This window comes from Heteronotia binoei, chromosome 12, assembly GCF_032191835.1.
Source record: "Heteronotia binoei isolate CCM8104 ecotype False Entrance Well chromosome 12, APGP_CSIRO_Hbin_v1, whole genome shotgun sequence".
NCBI classification, from domain to species: Eukaryota; Metazoa; Chordata; class Lepidosauria; order Squamata; family Gekkonidae; genus Heteronotia; species Heteronotia binoei.
Window position 1 is genome coordinate 39595993 of NC_083234.1, and position 23334 is coordinate 39619326.

The following is a 23334-nucleotide window of genomic DNA, read 5'->3' on the forward strand; positions in this document are numbered from 1 at the left end:
GGTTACTGGGCGACCTTGGGTCAGCCACAGTGCTCGCAGAGCTGTTCTCTCAGGAGCAGTTCTCTGAGAGCTCCCTCAGCCCCACCTACCTCACAGGGTGTTTGTTGTCGGGTAAGTTCATTAAGGAGATTGTAAACCTCCTCCTCCAGCCTGTTACCCTGGTGGGTCAACGAACAGGGTATAGAGGCTTCCACAATGCTACTTCCTAGGACTTGTATTTAGAAGTTTACTGCCTCCATATATGGAAACTGTCTTTTGCCACAATGGCAAATAGCTGTTATGGAACCTATTCTCTAATAACTTGTCTATACATTTCATTTTCATCCAGAATCCTGCTGCTTCAATAGGGCTTCTTCACTCTGTGTGTGTGCGTGTGTGTGTGTGTGAGAGAGAGAGCGTTCAAATGTGGACTTTCTTGCACACAAGTTTGTATGACTTCATGTGGAATGGACATTAGATATGAGTAAAATAAGATATGAATATATGTATATACCCTAACTGATTCTATTAATGAGGAGCAGTCCTTATTTTCTGGTACCTGAGCTTGGCAAAACCACTTGGGCTGATTCTACCTTTGAAGAGGCAAATATTGTCTTTCTTTGGGGTTTAACTTCCTCCCCAGGATTTCTAGAGAGAGTAATAGTACATTCGTAAGATTAGTTTCACCCATGAATTAAGAATAATGTAAGTCTGATTAGGATTTATTTATTTACTTTAAATTTATATCCCGCCCTCTCCATGAATGGACTCAGGGCAGCTAACAACAACCAAGAAATATATTTTAAATCAATAAAACAATATAATGATAAAAACTATAAAATTATAAATATTACATAATGGTGTTATTGTAAGTCAGTAATGAATGCATCCTGTCATTGATTGCACATGAACATTAAGGCATTGTGTGCTACACAAGCTGCCATTTCACTGCAGGTGCTAAGGTATATCTAATAATGCACCATATGGCAATTACATTTTTCTACTATACCTTTAAGCAAAATAATGAAACTCCTTTGGCTTTTAAATCATGGGAAGACAGGTTGTTGTGAGTAAACAAAGCCTTCAGCTAGCATTGCTGAGGTTTTACCAGTAAGGTACTGGTGCCTGGTTAGGTTCAAACAAAGATCCTTGGTAAAGAATCAGGTTTTTCCAAACAGGTTCTAGCTGTGAAAAATATAATATATAGACTTGTGTTCATTGTTAACATGCACCTGCACTTTTGATTACTTGAAAGGGGGAAAAAAGTATTTCTCTCTCTCTCTTACTCCTTTATTATTTATTTATTGTTTCAAATTTAATTAATCCCAATAAAGCAAACAATTTTTTTGGACTTTGTTTTTCCCATGCTTTGGGAGCATCAATCCGTTGTATTTTTTCTTCCTTGACTTTGGGCTAAAAGGCTTCAAGGATCCCTGGCTTTTAATAACATTAAGTATTACTTTACAGGGCAAATAAATTCAGCCCGAAATGTCATTTTAATCTTTTTTAATTGACAGCATCCTTTTAAACAGTCTGTTGACATCCCCTGATGGATTCCGCCACGGGGCACAATTGTACCGACACAAAGCAAGTAAATAATAGCAGACGCTAATTTTTAAAGCGGGAGATGTCACACACGTTTCTTTCTTTTCCCCCTACAGATTCTTCTTAAAATTTTTCCTCAAGTGCAATCAGAATTGTTTGAAAACAGCCGGGAACCCTCGAGACATGCGACGGTTTCAGGTAAGTGTTATGGGACTCTGTGTTAAGTAAGTTGTCTGTCTTTTTCGGCACTCGATTCTGTGGCTCATCACCGACACTGTGAGTAATAAATGCGATGACAGTAAATGATAAACCCCATCATATATTGTTAAAGTTTTTCTTCATTTGTCGCCTTTAATCCTTGCTTTCTCCTCTTTTCCTGTCCCAATCCCCAAGAGGAGAAGTGATGTACCATGCCAACCAGCAATGTATATTTGATTTGACACCCTGAAGCAAGGCACTTGCATGTACAGCTGCCCATAGCAGGGACTGTGTTCGTGGTGCTTAGATGTCTTTGAATTTTTCAAAGTAGCTCTATGTGCTGAATGCAAGTCATCCCCCCCCCCCCCACCTTCCCTGCCCTCCACTTACTATATTTAACACTTTCAGAACCTCCCTTTCAGGATCTTTTAAAACGGCAGCTGGTCCAGGCATGGTCACTTTAAGATCTTGCACGGTAAAGGCAACAAGGCCCATGGGACAGTGACCCAGCTGCTTTGCAGCAAAATCTGCCACTGGTTTCATCATAGCTGTCGCTGATGTATTGAGAATACCAGCTAATAAAAACACAGAGGGAGGTGAAGTGTGTCAAGTTGGAAACACTGGGGGAAGGCGGGAAGGGGGTTGGGAAAGACACAGGCACTAAATCTCATCCCTCTTTCTTTCTCCTTTCCACGCGGTAATTGTTTAAGGCTGTGTATGGCCATAACACTTTCACGGCGATTTCTCCCTTACCATTATGAGGGCTGTTGCCATAGCCCTGCTTCAGAAGTTTGGTAACCAGAACATTGTAAGGAGGAGTAGGGGAAACTTTTGTTCCAGTGGGATAGCTTTGTTAAGGGAGTGGGCTGAAAAAACTGGGCTTCTTCCCCCTCCTTTTTGTTGGTTTTGATTTGATTAAAGGATAGCTTCTGCAACATGTGAACACCCAATCTATACTGAAAAGTGACTTTCAAGAAAGGATAAAATAATTCTGGAAGTCTAGGGCCTTGCTGGTGGCTTTATTTCCTTTAAGCCAACCAGCCAACCAACAAAAAAGGCCACACATGCTTTGCGTGTGTGTATCCATCTTTTCCTCTGCTAAACATAGTTTTGAAACCCTTTGAGGCAATTGTAATACTACTATCAAGGGGGAGCAGTGTGCTTTGTTTATTATGGCATGGTTACAAGCCAATAGCTGCCTGCAAAAGATGCATACACGTGTAATAAGCCTTTATCATTTCCTACAGAAGAGGAACTGGATTTTCTTATAGATAGGTTGAAGTGGTGGATCAGGTGGGCAGGCTGTAGCACGAAATGCCTCATCAGCACCATGATGAGCTGATCAAAAGAGACGCCCTGCAGCTAGCTGGGCACGATGAGGCCTTGGGCAAGCTCCAGGGTGGAGAGCCCACAGAAGCTGAGCAGCACGGCCTTCTTCTTGGTGGTGCTCTCAATCCCCTGGAACTCCACATAATATTTCAGGCTTTCCACCCATGACTCCCGCAGCTCGGGGTGTGTGGGGTCGAATTCTGGGAGCAGTCCTGGAGTAGCAGCCATGGTACCTCGATGCGGTGCATGATGTGATGCAGCAGCAGGTGGCAGCTGTGCAGTGCACTGGTCTTGTGGACAGGCTCGACTCGCTCAGCAGGATCCCATCCTCATCGCCACTGGGTTCAGTGGGAAGAATGAGGACTCCCAGAGTAGTGATCAGCATCTTTTACTCATGTGATTTCAACTATGTACAAGTATGCAAACCCCCAGACCTAGGTCTGGTTATATACAGTGACACTCCACCCCTCTCTAGACCTCTGTGGGTGCATTCAAACTTCACCTTAGTCCCCCTATATGTAGTCTATGGCAGCCCAGCCAACTGGACTGCAGCAGTTTCAATCCTACCTCTCCATTGTCTCCAGCTCTCAAATAAACAAGCCCTTGTTTCTTGTTTTTTCTCTCCTTCCTATTCACCAACTAACCAACCTTTTTCACCAACCAACCTACCCCTGAAGGGGCTTTTCTTTCTCTCTAGGGTAGTCTTCACTACCACCTGATCGTTGTAGGGATTTCCCACTGGGAGGATCAGAACTCCCAGCTTCTCTTCTTAGTTCTGAGGGCTTACCTCTATCTCCCAGTGACAAGCACCATGGGGACAGTTTACTGTTTTGCACATTCCTGGAGGAATAGCCAATAGCCTGTCTTCCTCCCTGATGCTCCCTTTTAAAACAGTGTGTCCAAGATGATGGAGGTCTATGTGGTACAGAGGACCACTCCGAGCACTGAAAGTTACAATGTAGTTATTAAAAAGAAAATGTTTGCAAGCATACTTTTAGCATAGCAATAACTGAGCAAGGAAACCAAAAGAAATGGGTAAAAAGACAAATTCTCTGTCCCTCTTAGGTGTTAAAATAGGATAGGCTCTTTAAGCTTAGGGTGTTAGTGACCTTTGCAGAGTTTCCCTTACCTTGCAGCTGTCTGTAGCTCTCTGGACAAGCACATGGTAAAAGATGGCTGCCTTCCCAGAGGAGACGTCTGCATGTGATAATGTCCTCAGCACTCAAGGAAAAGGAAGCACCATCCTCTTTCAAGGAGATTTTACCATATCTGTTTTTCTGCCCTGCTACTTGTTCAGCCAGGTCAAGAAAATGTTTTTTGCAACATCTTCCTGGAGAATACTCCTGGAGACTATCTAGCATTGTAGTCTTCCAAATCTCTGTTCCCTGCTGGGGGGAGGGAGGGCTTGCCTCCCCACATTGTCTCTAGCTAAATCTATTAGCATATGTATACAGGTGATCTGAAAAGCCAGACTTCCCCTCCCCTAATAGCCACTGATGGACCTCTGCTCCCTATGTTTATCCAATCCCCTCTTGAACCTGTTTATGCTTGTAGCTACCACCACTTCCTGTGGCAGTGGATTCCACATGTTAATTACTTTTTGAGTGAAGAAGTACTTCCTTTTATCTCTTCTAAGTTCCAAGAGCACATGTTGAGAATCTGGACGATGGGTCAGTGGTAGAGCACCTGCTTGGGAAGCAGAAGGTCCCAGGTTCAATCCCTGGCATCTCCAAAAAAGGGTCCAGGCAAATAAGTGTGAAAAACCTCAGCTTGAGACCCTGGAGAGCCGCTGCCAGTCTGAGAAGACAATACTGACTTTGATGGACCAAAGGTCTGATTCAGTATAAGGCAGCTTCATATGTTCATGTTCATATGTTCATATGGTTTATAAGAATAAAATTATCTTAGTGGACATTACTCATGAAAGAAGAAATACTTAAGTGTCATGTTTTTGTCTTCAACAGAAGATGTGCTAGAAGGTAAAGGCTCTCTAGAAATCATTCTTTGGTGAAAAAGCCTTTCCACATTAACCTAGATGAGTAGGGAGTGAACTGGTGAGGAGAAATTTATCTGGACACATTAATAGGCATAGTCTTCTATAAGTTTCCACATTCATAATACATTTTCCAATCACTGCTTGGCTATTTTGGGGGGCTGACTGGGAGGAAAAACAGCCCTAGAAGAGCCTGCCCTAGCCTGGTGCTTTCCCGCAAAGGAAGGAGGAAGGGAGAAAGCACCTGCCTCGGCAGCATTGTAGTACAGAGCAGGGGCAGTTGTGTCCTTCGCCTTGCAGGGCAGGGCCCAGCATGTCCTTTGCTACACTGTACAAGGCCAGGTACATCCTTTTTTGGATGGGGAGAAGACTGCCAATGGCTTGGGGGTGGGGCGGCCTGGTGGGAGCATATATATATATATAATCCTGCCTTTAGCTCTTAGAATAGTAGATATCAGGAGTTCTAGCCTAGCCTCATTTCCTTGGTAGGGTTGCCAGCCTCCAGGCAGGGCCTGGAGATCTCCCATTTTTACAACTGATCTCCAGCTGACAGAGATCAGAGACCTGGAGAAAATGGCTGCTTTGAAGTGTGGACTCTATGGCATTATACCACGCTGAGGCCCCTCCCTTCCCCAAACCCCACCCTCTCCTGGATCTACTCTTAAAATCTCCAGGTATTTTCCAACACAGACCTGGCAACCCTACTGCTATGCTTAAAAAATGAACCCTTACCAAAGTGGTGCCATCTATGCACCAATTTTCAATATCACTGAGATCCAGGACTCAGCAGTCCAAGAAATGTCTTTGCTTTTCTGTACCATCCAATCCAGTTCTGTATTGATGCAATCACTGCTGAAAATTTAATCTCTTCGACAATCTCATTTTACTCATTGGTTAAGTTCCTGTTTCTTGGGGAGAAGTCTGTTCCACATGTTTTTTCTCCTTCTAGTGGTCAAATTGATAGCACACAGGTTCAATTCCAGTATATCTCCCTGCAATTTAAATCTGCAGGGAGGTATGCTGGAAATAAACCTGTGTGATATTGAATCAACTACTAGAGGGAGCAAAGCATGTAGAACAGAAAATGCCCCCCCCCCCAAAAAAAAGAAACAGTGACTTACCAGGGAGTAAAACGAGAATGTGGGAAAGCCCATTGTCTGTGAATGAACACTTTTGAGCACTTTAAAACATTATATCAAGGGTTAGTGTGGTGTAGTGGTTAGATCTGGACTAAAGAAACCTGGGTTCAAAATATGTACTTGAGCCAAAATGTGCACTGGATGACCTTAGGCCCAGTGCTCCCTCTAAGCTGTGGAGTTTTGTGAGCTACTGGCATTAAAGTTGTAAGCTACTGCATAAATTAGTTTGCTCATCTCTGTGAGCTACTGGCATTAAAGTTGTAAGCTACTGCATAAATTAGTTTGCTCATCTAGCGTCATTTTTCCTGAGCTGAGAAAAAAATGTGCGAGCTGGAGGCTAAAATATTGTGAGCTAGCTCACGCTATCTCAGCTTAGAGGGAACACTGCTCAGGCCAGTCATAATTTCTCAAACTAGCCTACTCCATAGGGTTGTGGAATAAAATGGGATCAACTGATCCATATATGCCACCTTGAGCTTCTTAGAGGAAGGGCAGGATATGAATGTGTTGGAAAACCCTGTTTGAATTAGGTCACATATATAATTGTGTATGATATTTAAGTAATTCACCTTAAGGACATAGATACCTCAGGGAACAAGGAGGAATTGGGAAATTCAGAGGAAATTTCAAACCAAAGATTTCCTCAACTGTCAGCAGACCCCTTTAGTTCATCATTGTGGTTCTAAGCCAGGATTTTCCAACCTTTTTGAGTCTGTGGGCACCTTTGGGATTCTCTCACAGGTAGTGGGTCAGCCAACAAAATGACAGTCACAGAAGATAGCACCAAGCATAAAATGGCTGCCATAGCAGCAAAGTAAACATAAAATCTCAGAGGGCAAAGTTATGCATAACTATGATACTAACTCTTGTACATTTCAGTCATAATCTCTGTTCAACAGGATAGCTTTTAATCTAAACAGCCAATCAGATCTCTAGTGACCAACTAGAAGCCCATCTGGCCCCACCGACTTTCTAAAAACACTTGACAGGTACCAGAAAAGATATTGACAGGCTCCATGTTGGAAACCCCTGTTCTAAACTGAAAAGCAAGTCTATGTTGTACGTGTCTTCCTACTATTGAGCAGGAGGTTCCAATTAGTTCCACAACTAAAGATCATTTTGGCCAGGATGGTCCTTAATATTCAACTTTGGTAGTTAATTATGGAATAAATTTACCTTTCTATATTTGTTTATCAGCTGGTGGTGCTGGTTTGTAGAAGTTTTGGCCAGGTTACCGTTAACTGGCCCTTTTAACTTGAAAGCATAAAAACTAAGCATTTTGTCATCCTGCGTCTTGTCTTTTTTTTTGTTCCATAGAAAGCATTGTTTTATTCAAGACAATAGGCCCTTTGCTAACTAATACTTAGGTTCACTGCTCTCTGTCAGTGGTTCTAATGGCTGCTACATCCTGTGTCATTCTGGGAATCTATAAAATCTTTCTCCCTGACCCAGATTGTCCAGGCAAACCTGATCCCACCAGATTTTGGAAGCTTAATAAGATCAACCTTGGTTAGTACTTGGATGGGAGACCACCAAGGAAGTCCAAGTTTGCTACACAGAAGCAGATAATGGCAAATCAACTCTGAACATCACTTGCCTTGAAAGTTCTTCCAGATCACCAGAAGTCATCTGCAACTTGATGACATTTTCCTCCACAAAGACTTTCATCCACATGGGTGCCACCACCTGCCCCACCATTATTGTGAGTGTGTAGCGCCATCTGTCTGAGATTTCCTGCATTATGAGGAAAATTATCTCAGGCTGCTGAGGATACTGACCCATTCTATCTACCATGACTTGGGCTCCACAGGTAATTCAATATAGTCTTGACCTGTTATTTGGAGAACTTTCTTTTGGTGAGGACTAATTAAGTGGACAAGTTGCTTAGAAGGATGAAGCCCACCATTTCTAGGTTTGACTTTTGTGACTCAAGACTATTGAACTAGGACAGTTTGTTGAGTGAGTCTGGAAGGTACTAAACACCTCCTTGGAGAGTAGGATTAATCCTGTCTTGTCCATCACAAGACCTCTGCTTAAGAAGGGGTTCTTGAACCTAAGTGACCCAGAACAGCTAACAGCTGTTGACCAATATTCCTTCCTTAGGCAAGGTCTCAAGTGAATGTGGCTATGCAACATCAGCCTGGTTGGATATATTAGAGCAAATCCTGTTGACTTTTCCATTTATGGCATGGGTGATTTTTATAGGAAAACAAATCTCAACTATGAGATCAGTTCTACTACTGAATTTCATTATTTTGATTGAGAGAATGATAACTACAATTTTTTCTCAAACATCATGGAAAAAAGCAGTTTTGAATGAAACCAGAGCAGTTATGGGGGGAAAGTTGTCCCCATCTCTTGTATGATTTTACCAATTTGGTTTTCGTTAAGGCAGACTACAAGAGTTCAGCTGACATAAATCACGCAAGTTTTGTAAAGTGCAGACAGGGTTGATTGTAAATCAGCCTTCCTCTACTGGCATCAATCAATTCAGAAACCTGTAATAGCCTAATTTAAAACTGCCTTTTGGTTTTTCACAAATACCCACCAACAGCAGCAAAAGGGGTGAACAACACTTTAAGCAATGTGTGTAAATTTAATATCCATGTTAGTCTGTCGCTGCAGCAATGCCATCTACATTGGTCTTACAGAAGTAGCCTATAAGGAAATACTTTAAATTTACAAAATAGTAGAACTGCCAACATCACATCTAGTTTGGCCTATAGAGGCAGCTTCAGAAAATATGATATACTCAGACTTAATGAGACTTTTCTCAGTTATTCAGTGCTACTTAATTACAATGACCACTGTGCAATGAGGAACAGCCTCAGTTGCTAGAAAGAGATGATGTACCTCTGCTAAAATGTTTCACATTAACACATGAGATTCCCATTGACTGAGAATTTTCTCTGCTCTAGGATCATCTTCATTTAATAGCTTTGGCAGCATATTACATCAGACCTGGAACAATAAAGGAGAGAACTGAGTGTTGTGTATTTAGAATATCCCTCTGTGCCTTGTGAGGAAGGAGAATGAAAGAGATAGGCAATAATAGGTGTGTTTTATGGTTAATTGGGAAGAAGCCAAAAAAGACATGCTGGTGGGGGGCAGGATGGCTACCCATTAGGGCTGCGATTCCAAATGACATCCCGACTTTGGTTTAAGGAGGGAAGTTTTTAAGTGTTGCATGCCAACCAAAAATATTTGTTTCAATTTCACTTCTCCTTTATTCAGATCACACACGTGATTATTTTGCACTGTTTCCTTTTTTCTTGTACTGATTTTTCCCATGAACTATGCATTTTTCACCACTGTTTATGCATCAGTACATCAGTATGATACATATATCAGTGTAAGGTCCAAATCTAATTGACTAAAATGTAGATGATTATAAAGGCAATGAAATGAACATATGAAGCTGCCTTCTACTGAATCAGACCCTTGGTTAATCAAAGTCAGTATTGTCTTCTCAGACTGGCAGTGGCTCTCCAGGGTCTCAAGTTGAGGTTTTTCATACTTCTTTGCCTGGACCCTTTTTTGGAGATGCCAGGGATTGAACCTGGGACCTTCTGCTTCCCAAGCAGATGCTCTACCACTGAGCCACCGTATGTTCATACTGAGTTCTCCCCTGTGCCCCATAGCATGTAGTAGAAAGTGAGGACTGGGCCCTATCAGTCCAGTTTCTTCACATGCACAAAATGTGATTCCTTTTAAAAGCAAAAAACAAAACCAGCATATAGCTCTGCTTCTGGAAGATGAGCTCTGCAGCCTATAGTTTAGGAATTCCCCCATGATTTCCATGAAGCGGATTATTAGGTATAGAAATGAACATAAAATGGCTAGTATTTTTAATACCTCTGTGTAGATCTATGGTGTGGCCTCATTGGAAGTTAATTTCGTGTACAGACCAGTTCTAGTTGGCGTATCTCAAAAAATGTATTGCAGAGCTGGAAAAAGTGCAAAAGAGAGCAAGCAAAGAATGATCATAAGTTTGGGGCACTTTTCTTGTGAGGAAAGGCTAAAGAATCTGGAACTGTTCCACTTAGAAAATGTTGACTGAGGGGGGAATCATAGAGGTTTATAAAATTATGCACAGAGCAGAAAGAGTGAGCAGAGAGAATTGTTTTCCATCTCCCAAAAGACTAGAATACAGGAGCACCCAAGAAAGGTAATAGGCAATAGGTTCAGCACAGATAAGAACAGCTGGATTCAAGTCCAGCATCTCCTTAGAGACCAACAAGACTTTCAGGGTATAAACTTTTGAGAGTCAAAGCTCCCTTCTTTAGATACCAACAGACAAAACTATACAGACAAAAGGAACACTTCTTTACTCAACAAGTAATTAAATTGTGGAATTCACTGGCCACAAGCACAGATAGCTTTTAAGGGAAGTTAGGCAGATTCATGGAGGAGAGGTTTTTCAGTATCTACTATCCATGGTGTTTAAAGGAAACTTCCATGTTCAGTGGTAACATCAGTCCTTGACCTCTATGCCCTGTTTGTTGGCCCTCCAGGGCAATGGGGCATGAAACAGGATGTTGGCGTGATCCAGCAGGGTTTTTCTTAAGTTCTCATTACAAAGTAGTTGGCAAATGAAATAACACTGTGATAAACTGTGTTCCAAATCCAGTAATTCCTTACTAGATTTCTGATATGTATGCAAATATCCTTCATGTCATAGCACTGACTAATTCATTTCCACATACCTACCTGTTTGAATATGCCTTCCTTTGTACATGTGGAGAGATGAGCATCTTCAGAATCCAGATCTATGAATGTATGTCATTGCACATGTGGAGTTTGGGTATGGGAGCAAAGTTTTGTAGATGTCTTGAATCATTACTTTTTCCTTCCTGGTTCTAATTTGGGAGAAGAGGGGTGGGGGGCAAAGGACATTTCCTGCAAGTTGTTAAATTAATTTTGTTCTGATCCTCTAAGCCGCTTGGGCACATTCTAATGGAACTTCCACACAGAGACAGATTGTTGAATCAGACTTCTCCCCCCCCTCCTGGCCTTAATGTTTTTGGCTTCCTCTGTGGTTTTGTTTCACAACAGTGGGAGAGGCATCAGAATGCCTCATGCTCCTCTTGCAGATTTGATTATCTGAAATAAATGCTGCAAAGGACTCTTTGGGTTTTTATAATATAGTGGGTTCTATGCATGGCAGAGTCTCAGAGTAAGTGATAACAAGCTCTTTGATAGGAATCACATAGTAAAAGGTTACAGCACAAGACTGGGGATGGGGCCTGCCGGCCCAATTTATATACATCTCTGGATTCCCACGCTAGCATATCATTGGGTCATTCAAACTGGTGGGGGCTTGTGATTGGTCTAGGGCTACAGGGGTTTGAATCCTGCAGGCCTTTGTTCCCAAGCTCAGTCCGCCTGGCTCCAATGAGCCCAGCAGGAACATCCAAAGTCTTCTCTTGAGTGCACATACATAACATCCCTCCCCCCTTAGTTCGCAAGCCCTAGTGAACATAGTCTTTAAGGTACGTGGGTTTGCAGTGTTTTGTGTTGACGGCCTGAGCACTGGAGTTATGGGGATGCAGTTTCTGCGCCCGGCATTCCTGGCGGAGGTCCTGGTTCCGAGGGGAATTCTGCCGGCTGGACTGGGTCCTCCGAGGTCTCTGGCGCTGTGGGTGGTCCCGTCTGTTCCGCTGGAGCTGGCACAGGTGTAGCTGCGAGCTCTTCTACTTCCTCCAGCTCAGGGTTGTTTCGCTTAGAGCAGGCGCCGAGGTGGTTGCGTTCTCGTCCTCGTCTCCCCCCCCCCCCGGCCGCCTCTCATGCACATAATTGATCAATGTATCCCTCTCTGAGATGGCTTTGTACATGACAGCCCCTAGTACATGGGATACTCATGCTGGTATCCATGCTGGCTCACCCCCAAAGTTTTTGGCAAACACCAAGTCCCCTTTGTTGAACCCCCGAGGGGCCTGGACCGCCTCTGACACCTCTTGCAGGTTGGGCATGTGGTCTGGGTGCATGCGATCCAGGAGGGTTGTCAGCTCATGAGGAGCTCTGCTGGGCTGCAGCCAGTGACCGTACTGGGGGTGGTATGTTGCGCCAGGAGGAACTCGGCAAGGCATGCTTCCCATTCCCCATATATGATGCAGTGGAGTGTTTCCTTCGTAGCCCGCACCATTCTTTCTGCTTGGCCATTTGTGGCTGGGTGGAAGGGGGTCGACGTGTTTTATTACATTCCGGCCACTGAAATCCTGAAACTCGGACGAGGTGAAGGCCATCCCATTATCAGATACCAATGTGTCTGAGAGGCCATTTGTGGCAAAAACCTTGCAGAGCGCCCCTAATGCTGCCCGAGAAGAGGTGGAGGCTACTGGCACTACTTCTAACCATCTAAAGTAGGAGCCCACTATGAGGAAGAGTATATGCCCCTGGAAGGGCCCCGTGAAGTCGAGGTGCAGGCGGGACCAGGGGTTGTGAGTGGACTCCCACTGTTGGGCCAGAGCGCGGGGTGGCACCGGACGTGTCTCCTGGCATGACTGACATCGGGCCACCCAGGATTCAATGGCGTCATCAATTCCTGGCCACCACACATAGCTGCGGGCCAGCGCTTTCATGTGTACAATCCCCAGATGGGTTTCGTGCAGCACTGTTAGGACTCACTGCTGCAGTACCGGGGGCACCACCACCCTACTTCCCCACAACAGGCACCCCTTATGCACAGACACTTCGTCCTGGTGGGATACAAACGCCGAAAATTCTGACCCCACCCGTCCTTCTGGCCACCCCCTCCACACCCAGTCCAGAACTCAGGAGAGGGTTTTGTCTTTGAAAGAGCAGCGGGCAATGTCCTTTGCATAATAATAATAATAATACCTTTTATTTATATCCTGCCCTCCCCGCCTAAGCAGGCTCAGGGCGGCTAACAACAGAGTTCAGTATACATAATACAAAAGAACATTTTAAATCACAATTAATTAAAACTATTAAAATTCTAAAACAGTAAAATTATTTTGTCCCAGCATGTGCTGGGAGCTCCGGGAGGGCTTCCATTGACATGATCTGGAACTCCAGGGCCAGGTCTGGGTCCATGGAGGGCAGCGGCAGGCGGCTCAGAGCACCAGCAAGCTTTCCTTAGGTGGTACTTAAGGTCATACTGATAACCCGCCAGGAAAATGGACCACCTCAACACCCGCGGTGAAAGCATTTGGGGCGTTTGTCGGTTGGGGGTGAACAGGCTTAGCAGGGGCTTGTGGTCCGTTAAGATCGTAAAGGGCCGGCCGTACAAGTAATTGTGGATTTTTTTTTACCCCAGCCATGATAGCTAGGCCCTCTTTGTCTATCTGAGCGTAGTTTCACTCTGGTTTCTGTAATGTAATGTCCTGGAATAATATGCTACCAGAACCTGGCAACCACCCGGCAGTCTGTGGGCCAACATGGCACTGACCCCGTAAGGCGAGGCGTCGCACACAAGCACAACAGGTAGCCGCTTGTCGAAGTGCACAGGTGTAGCTGCGAGCTCTTCTACTTCCTCCAGCTCAGGGTTGTTTCGCTTAGAGCAGGCGCCAAGGTGGTTGCGTTCTCATCCTCGTCTCCCGCCGGGAGATGCCGCAAAATGAGCCCCCTTGAGGAGCGGCACGCTGAAGCAGCCTGTCGGTCACTTCCGGGTTCCTGTCCTGCATCTCGACCTGTGTTATTAGTGACAGGCTGCTTCGGCGTGCCGCTGCGCCGGCCCCCTGAGTCCCACAACGATGGGACCGATGCCACAGGGACGGGCTCGAAACACTCTATAACCCCTCAAAAGAACAGCAGTCTAGCTCGCTTCCCCCAAGCCCTGCCGCCATAAGCCTCAAGGGGGCTCATTTTGCGGCATCTCCCGGCGGGAGGGTGGCACCCGCACGGGACACATATCAAATGAAAGAGGGGTCGCAGGGCTATCAGAAACAGCCGGCGGAGGGAGTCGGGAGACCACCCCACCGGGGGATCCACACCCCGAAAGTGATGAAGGTGGCGCAGATAGAGCCAACAGAGCAAACAGGACAAAATAAATAGGCTGCATTATGCAGCACAGTCTCACTGGAATCTCACTGGAATCTGACTGGCTTCTCAGCGTGGAACCCGTTCTCTCTAGTCTTCTCACTTTGAAAAAAGTAAAAAAAGAGTTTTATTTAACTTTATTTCCCCCTTTCCCTCTCTATGAATAATCTTGGTGTTTCCGGCGGTGATATTTGGGGGATTTTTGGGTACGTCACAGGAAGTGCTGTGAAGTCACTTCCTGTTTCCGGCAGTGGCATTTGGGGGAAATGATGTCATTTGGGGGAAATGATGTCACAGGAAGTGATGTCACTTCCTGCTTCCGGCAGGTGGTGCGGGGAAATGATGTCACAGGAAGTGATGTCACTTCCTGTTTCCGGCGGTGGCATGACATCACCGGAAGTGACGCCACCGGAAGTGACGTCACTTCCTGTTTCCAGTGGCGTGCGCACGGATCGCGCACGCACCCCTACCTTCCCCTCCCCAAAGGTGTCCCTGGCTGGCCTTCAGACATTATGGCCACCCTATACTCCACCTTCCTGCCCAAGTCTCACAGGCAGGCTAGGAAGGTCGCTACAGTCTCGTTCGGCTCCTGGAAGCTGTCAAGGAAATGTAACTTCTGGGTGAGGAGAGTAGGCTTCAGGACGAAATGGCTGGTCAGCGCCTCAATGATCTTGTCAAAGGAAGACGTCTCGAACGTCTCTGGCGCGACCAGGCACTCCACTAGCTGTAGCATGGCGATACCGCAGTTGTTCAGCAGGATGGCCTTCTTGATTTCGGGTTCATCATCCTTGATTCGCTGTGTCACGAGGTGGTACTTGAGTGTTTTGACCCAGGCTTCCCAGGCCTCGGGCTGTGCCATGTCGAACTCCGGAATGGAATTTTGCGATCCGGATGCAGCAGCGAGGATCGGGCTGGGCGGCAGGGGCCTGTTGCACGGCGGCACTGGAGCTCGGTGTGCTTGGTGGTTCCAGGGTGCCCTGGACCTCGCTCATCTGGATCCCACCTTCATCACCACTATAATATAGTGGGTTCTATGCATGGCAAAGTCTAGGACTAAGTGATAACAAGCTCTTTGATAGGAATCACATAGTAAAAGGTTACAGTACAACACTGGAGATGGGGCCTGCCGGCCCAACTTATATACATCTCTGGATTCCCGTGCTAGGAGTCATTCAAACAGGGTCATTCAAACCAGTGGGGGCTTGTGATTGGTCTAAGGCTGCAGGGGTTTGAATCCTGCAGCCCTTTGTTCCCAAGTCCCCAAGCTCAGTCTGCCTGGCTTCAATGAGCCCAGTGGGAACATCCAAAGTCTTCCCTTGAGTGCACATACATAACAGGTTTCTTCTCAAGATCACTTGAGATGGCATAATCGACTTGCTTTTGCCATTCAACAGGCAGTGAAGAGCTGGAAAGCATTGACAATTCTGTGTTAAACACTTTTAAACGTTCTGAATAATTTGAAAATGAAGTGTTTTCACAATTGCTAAAACAGACCCCAGTCTGTTTGCAAACACATTTTGGAAAAGTGAAGCCTTTCTCAGGGCTTCATATGAGGAGGCATTCTTCATAGGAGGAGGTAGTGGATTCTATCCTCAGTGTCAGGTAAAGAAGAATGCCTCTTCACTGTGGATCTTACCTCAATAGAGGAAGAGCAAGATAGAAGTTTGATGGATGGTTATAGTTTGGCGTTTTTGAATGGTTTGCTGCCAGTGAACAATGACGTTCACACAGGCAGGAGGAGCATGAGAAGCCCTTAGGAACCCCTAGGGAGGGAATCATGGGGGATTTCAGTGGAAGTGCATCTACTTGCCATGCAGGAAGTTTCAGGTTCAATCCCTGGCATCTCCAGTTAAAAAGGACCAGGCAGTACAAGATGTGAAAGACCTGAGACCCTGGACAGATGCTGCCAGTCTAAGTAGACAGTACTAATCTTAATGTACCTACAGTCTGATTCACAATGAGGCAGCTTCATGTGTGTTTAAGATTGTGGCCAATGAACTGAACTTTGAATGTTCACAAAACAGACCTCCATGGAAACAGGAAAAATTAACCTAGCAAGGAGAAAGGTTCTACCTCCTCTTTTGTGTGCTATGCTGACTTGCTGTTTGCAGGGAGTTTTTAACCAGAAGAATGTTCCAAAAAATAATTCTCCAGGATCTTCCTCTTGAAGTTGAACAGCTCCTTCTACCCCACTTTGTTCTGTGTGAACAGGGCCTAACTGCCATCTCTCATAGGTCTGGAATATGTAGTAATCTTTTCAAGTGAAGCACTCTTTTGACCACAATTTCACCTCCATTAATGTGTAAACTCAAAGGTGATTAGAGTGTGTTAAAGATGAGCTAAACCATATTAACTACTTTGTGCATGCACAAGGATGATTTATCAGTTGTCCCATCTCTTCCTTCTGCAGCAGAATTCTCCATTAGCATCTCTGGGAAATTTGCCTGACCGAGAGCAGAAGGGAGAGTTGCTACAGATTGTTTTTCTTCTACCCATGTTGAAAATAACAATAATAAATATAAAAATTTCACATCATAATAATTTTGGCAAAACTAGAAAAACATGTTAGTGTAACTGCACAGTTATAAGGGAAAGTACATCAGGAATTTCATATTGTTTCCAGATGTCTAGTGCCATAAAGGATCTCTACCCCCCCCCCTCCTCTTGGAACCATAACAGGAATTTTCTCAACATTTCACACAGGAATGGATAGGTCACATGGATTTGGGCGCATGTATTGCAGTTGCACGGCACTTTTTCTAGCAGATAAGGCATTTCAAGCAAGGGGGCTTTCCTTGCGTGCATTGTTTAATACCAACAAATTTGGACTGCAGCTGGTCTGAAATTCAGCTGTAAGGGTGTTGACAGCAACACACCACAGTGATCTTATTATTCCTGTAATACATAAGGATGATTTTGAATTCCCCATCCCTGCTGTTTTGAAAGCCAACATAGTGCAGTGATTAGAGTGTTGAGCTACAACTGCAGAGAGCTGGGTTCAAATTCCCACTGAGCTGCAAAGCTCAATGGGTGACCTTGGGCAGTCACTCAGCCTAACCGACCTCACATGATGATGCAGATGAAATGGACAAAGAGAGACATATGAACTTCTTGGATGAAAAGTGGAAATGAAGTATCAGTAGATCCCCAAATTCCTTTACAATTTTGGATCAGTGTTGTATGCATTGGCCCTGTGATTCTTTATTTTTTGTGCTCTTTCCTGTTAGCCATGTGACAATAAATTGACAGCTGGGAAACATTCACACATCCCCTGTTCTGCAAAACTCTATACTTGCTTATGTGGTAATAGCAACTAGAATTGTTTATGCAGCAAAATGGAAATCTGATGTCTATCTGAGCCTAGAAGAATGGGAAAACAAACTTGCTGATTATGCAGTATGGTGAAATTAACAATTTATTTGAGAAACAGATCCATCTTAAAATTTTAGGAGAGATGGAGTATCAATTAAGGAAGCAGGAGACAAACTTATAATGGGAAACACTGAGCCCGCTTTGGTGGGGTAGGGCGGGATATAAATCAAATAAAATGAAATAAAAAATGTATTGTAAGGTGTACAAGTGTAGTATAATGCAGATAAAAGAGGGCAAATTCTGAATATAAATGTATAAGAAGATATTGGATTTATATCCCGCCCTCCACTCCGAAGAGTCTCAGAGCGGCTCACAATCTCCTTTACCTTCCTCCCCCACAACAGACACCCTGTGAGGTGGGTGGGGCTGGAGAGGGCTCTCACAGCAGCTGCCCTTTCAAGGACAACCTCTGCCAGAGCTATGGCTGACCCAAGGCCATGCTAGGAGGAGCAAGTGGAGGAGTGGGGAATCAAACCTGGTTCTCCCAGATAAGAATCTGCACACTTAACCACTACACCAAACTTGCTCTCCATAAGCAAGTGGATTTTGAACAGATAGTAGATTTTCCTTCAAATAGCACTGATAAAATATGTAACATAGAATATGTATTCATGGTGAAACTATTGTAAAAATGTCTTTAAAATTCTCATGGATGGGATGTCAGGGAAAAGCATTTTTTTTTACTTTTTTGCTTAATATATCTTGTATGTATTATAACCTTTGATAAACATTTGTTCCATAATCCCTATATAACCCTTTTCTGCACTCCTTTTATGTTATCATTTATTTTTAAAATGAAAATATATTAATAAAAGAAATCTACACTTGCTGCTAGGATTGCCATTCTTGGAGATTTAGGGGTGGCAGTTGGGAAGGCAAAAGGTAGGGAGCTCAGCAGGGATGACATGCCATAGAGTTTCACCTCCTAAACTGATATTTCCTCTGGGGAAACTGGTTTCTTTAACATGGAGATGAGTTAGAATTTGAGGAGAACTTCAGCCCTCATCTGGAAGGAGGTTGGCAACGGTAGCTGGCTCCTGTTTTGTTCCCATGAACAATTCAATGTTGTTCTTTTTGATCCAGAGAGCCCTATATGGGCAGGGCCCAATGGTCCTCTGCTATAATTCTATGGTATTACAATCTTCTTCAAAGGTTCTTCCCTGGTTTTACCCACCAATGATATTGAGGTGGGCAATAACTCAAGAGAGAGAGATCCTTTCCTCTGTGGTGCTGCTTCTCTGGAACACTCTTTCTCCAGAAAAGGTTGTCTGGTGCATTCTCTATTGGCCTTTTAAGCGCCAAGTCTGTTTCACTGTGATTTTGATAAAGCTTTTGTGAATTCACTTCTGTTCCTTGAGGATGGTTGTGGTTTATTTTGTGCGATTTTTAGTCTGACACTTTGGGAATTTGGTTCAAACTGGATGAAATACCAAAGTTCTGTAAACAGATCTGTAGTACATTTTTAATAACTGAATGGCAGCTACACAAAAGGGGAGAGTGATTTGCATCGGAGGTGCATATGGGGGAAGGATTAAATGCTTCCCTCTCTGTTCCACTTCCCCAACTTCAAGTGCTCCTCTCCAGCAGCATTTTGCCCCATTGGAGTAAATAAATTGGCTGCCTGTTTGTAGCTGTGTATTTTCCCCAATGGAACAAATAGCAGCTCTGAGCCTACTAAAAGAGTACAGGGGGAAGGGCTGAATCTCCCTCCTTCCACACAGCAGCTCCTGTCTGAATCATCCTCTCCATAATTTCTGCTAGCTTTTCATCAACTGTGACAAGGAGTCTGATAGGTTTGGGGTTCCCTCCCCCAAAGTGATCGCTGTTTATTTGCAATACTTTTTCATCATTACCTGCTTTGAGCAATGAATATGAAAAACTGGAACATACATATATTTTTACAAAACAAATTATTCCATTTTTAGTTAGGGTTTGTCCACATAGGCATAATGGATGCCACTTGCAGTGCCATCCTAAGTAGAGTTACACCTTCTAAACCCATTGACTTCAATGATACAATTGGATTTGGGCAACAGCTGTTCCTCAGCTCAGTTTCTCTGGAGTGGAACCACTGCATTTGAGGGGAATTTGAAAGCTACTTTTGTAATTTCCAATAGTTGATAACTCAGCCACACATATAAGTAACGCTTTGACATTACAGCTATCAGTGGGTGAGCATGCGTGTAAGAATTTTCCTTTTGAGGAAAATATTTTAAAGGAAGATACTGAGTTTATAATCCCTGCTGTTTAGACTCAGAAATTCCAGTATCATTGGTATCTACAAAAAATCGATAATGAAATAACTCAAATAGATGACAAAAACTTAAAACAAAAAATTAAAAGCAAGAAAATAGAAAGTATTTTTCTTCCTTTTAATTTTAAAATAAGGGAACAGTTATTCAACCTTAGATTGAATAGATTATAAAGGAACAGTTATTCAACCCTAGATTGAAGTGATACAATCCGCCACTTCAGTGAGAAGGAACCTCAGCTCTGATCCACCAAACTGTATTTTAGTGGTAGAAATTAGCAGTTGTAGAGACTACTGACAAGATCTGTTTATCATAAGTGACTGAATTATTTCAGTTATTTGCTCAAAGTTCATCTTCCCTTTTCCAAAAAAATTAGGATGATTAACAGTAGCTCCAGAACGAATATTTATTATTTTATTTATTTAAAACATTTGGTGCCACCTTTCCACCCAAATAGTGTCCCCAAGATGGCAAACATCAAAACAGCATTTTAAATAAACAATTCAGTAAAAGCATTCAAACACAAATACCCATTACAACACAATAAGGAGTCAATAACAGTTACTGGTATATGCCAAACAAAACAAAAAGTCTTCACCTGCAGCCAGAAGAAAACAGGAGAACTAATAAAGAATGAATTAATTGTAGTGATCAGAATTAATGCCCTGACCTGGATAGCCCAGGCAAGCCCAATCGCATCAGATCTCAGAAGCCAAGCAGAGTCAACTGTGGTTAGTACTTGGATGGAAGACTGTCTGTGAAATACCCAGTTGGGAGGTGGGACAGACTTTTTCAGCCACCTCCTTGAATATCCTCCAGACTTCCAGTAGAGGTCAGTCACCAGAGATCATCATGACTTCCAGGTGCAGACACACACAAACACACAATACAAAAATACAAAAAAAGAAAAGAAAAGAATCAATAATCCAAATTTAGAAACATTCCCTTATATCTAATAGTATTAGGGAACTGCTGGTTTCTGGACATGCCCGAACTTCATCTTGGCCTTAGTTCCAGAACAAGGTTTAGAGTCTGCAGTTTTGCCTTAGATGCTTTATACGTTAATTTTTTTAAAAAAACAAAAAACAGCCATCAGTCTGGGAGTGTTTACTCTGTACATCATTTCTGGGTCCATAGGCAAACAGTTTACCTATGGACTCAGAAATGTTGTACAGGGTATTTAAATATTATATTAATGACACTGGACAAAATTAGCCCCCGGCTGTTAAAAGGCAGCCCAGGAAAGGAAGTTTCACAGCACTTGCAGAAGAGATGTGGAGTTAGACATTAATGGGTGTCTAGGGGGAGGGAGTTCCAGTTGAAGGGGAACCTCCAGGGATGTCTTTCAGTGTGCCATTGGTGATCATTTCATACAATGAAAGTCTAGGCAGGGGAAGGTACCCTCAGTTCTTAAGAGTCATGAAAGAACATGAGGGAGCATTTCTGAGATGTGTCAGACCTTAACTTAATTTAATAAATAACTGTCAAAGCCATTAAGGAATGTGTGGGTCAAACTCTCCACCTTGAATTGTGCCCCCAAAAGCCCAAATGATTGTGGCAAAAGTGTATGATGTGCTTTCAGTGTCCTGTCCCTGCCAGAACATAGGCCACTATCTTCCCTGCAAGGCTCCCCTGGAAGGTTCTGGACAACCATCATGAGCAGCCAGAATACATTATAGTCAACCTGGATTCAGGCTGGCTTATTTATTTATTTTAATAAATATCCAGCCTTTCCCCAATGCCCAAGGCAGCTTGAAAAAAATGCATACATAGTTAAAACTTAAAACACATAAATTAACATACATCAGATTAAACACTGCAAATCCTGCAGCATATGTCACTACCAGCTGCCAGTCAGAATCATTTCTTTGTAACTTTTTCCAAAGGGATGTTGAAATAATTCCATTTTGCATCTTTTATGGAAGAGAGTAGGATCTTTCTATTCTATAACCATCAGGGGCAGCCCACATATAGCATATTACAGTAGCCTAGCCTTGAGGTTACAGTGGCATGGATTGGTGTGGCATGGTGAAATGTGTTCAAGTAAGGGAGCCCGTTGGTGCACTTGATATAGATAATAGATATAGATAATGTAGATACAGAAAATAGAAAATGTTCCTAGCTACCTCCTCAACTTGCTTATGAAATGATCACGAGTTATTTCACTAAAAAAAAATCTAAAGTATTCATATTTTCCACTGATGGCCATCAGGTGAATGGACAAATCATGTTACCTCATCGCTTGCATTTTTTTCTCTAGGAGCCCCTCAGTTCTACATATTGACTAGTTATGTAAAAGAAACTTGCCGACGGGATAGCCATTCAACAGTTATACTAACAGACCTGAATCTCCAGGGATGTCAGTCCAATGCCTTTCACCAGTCCAAAATACCTTGAAAGAAAACAAAAGCATGTCATGTTTTATGATCTTGGGTGAACAAGTGCCATTGATGGATATGCCATCAGAAGAATATTGGTGGAGGGGGGAAAAACGCACATAAATGGTTAACAAGGTAATGGTAAGAAATATTGACCTTGATTTGTTTAGCTAAGATGTAAAGATTTCTGAAGGTCAAAGGTTTCCTTGTGTAGTGTTTTGGAGTCTAACTGTGCCTGACCCTCTAACATTAAGCTGCTGTGGCCTGCAGTTTTGAAGAGTGAAGCGAACCAGGGGGAAAAGGAGGAGGGGGGAGAGAACAGGAAATGGAGTGAGGTGTTTCAGGAAGTTGTCAGGAGTTGACTGATTGATTCCAGATGGAAAGGGTCACCCTCCATGACCCAGGAAATACTCACTGGGGGAAAGCAGTTGGATGGTGAAAGGGGAGGGCCTGGGAGTTAGAGACTATGGTGGAATGTCCGCTTCCTTTTGAAAAAGCCATGGACTTTTAACTCTTCGGTATAAAGAAAAGGTGGTGGTGGTCTGTATTCAGCTAGAGATTTAAGGAGCCTGGGTTAAATGGCAATTTCATATCTACAATTTTAAATGACCTTTCATCATAGTGTACTAAACAAGCAGTTGAAAGCTTTGCCATGAAAGAAACCAAGAGTCCAGCCCTATGAAACACAGAATCACCTTGATGGATCAAGCCTAATGTCCTTGCAAAACTGTATCACAAACAGTGGTCTGCCTCATGCTCCAGCATCCTCATTAGCAAGTCATGCCCATCCATACTGCTTGGTCCTGAAGTCTAAAACTCAGCAGAATTCAGGCTAGACCAAAGTCTACCTAGTCTGATATTCTGTGTCCGGTAGTGAGCCTTCCAACACCTTTGAATCTCACAAACAGGAATTGTTTTAACAACCACACCTTGAAGCAAATCTAGAAGCCCACCTATCATAATTAATAGCCCCAGAATGACTATTAACTATAGTTCCCACAAGTTGCCAGCAAATAAATGCTAAATTTGATATTAAATGGCCGTTGTGCCTTCTTGATGTCATAGTTCGTTACAGTGGAGTAGATCAGGGCAACTAGGATTTTAAAAAAAATCATTTTTCTTTTCATGGCCAATTCCTTGTTGCAAAG

At 43.5% G+C, this 23334-nt stretch overlaps 1 protein-coding gene across 1 annotated transcript in view; it reads left to right on the plus strand.

Moving 5' to 3' along the window:
• Positions 1-23334, plus strand: part of EBF2 (EBF transcription factor 2) — a 323444-nt gene that overhangs the window by 242034 nt on the left and 58076 nt on the right. Inside the window, exon 7 of the mRNA XM_060251623.1 lies at positions 1641-1722. Coding sequence (XP_060107606.1) covers positions 1641-1722 — 82 coding nt within the window. The remainder of the gene's footprint in view (positions 1-1640; positions 1723-23334) is intronic.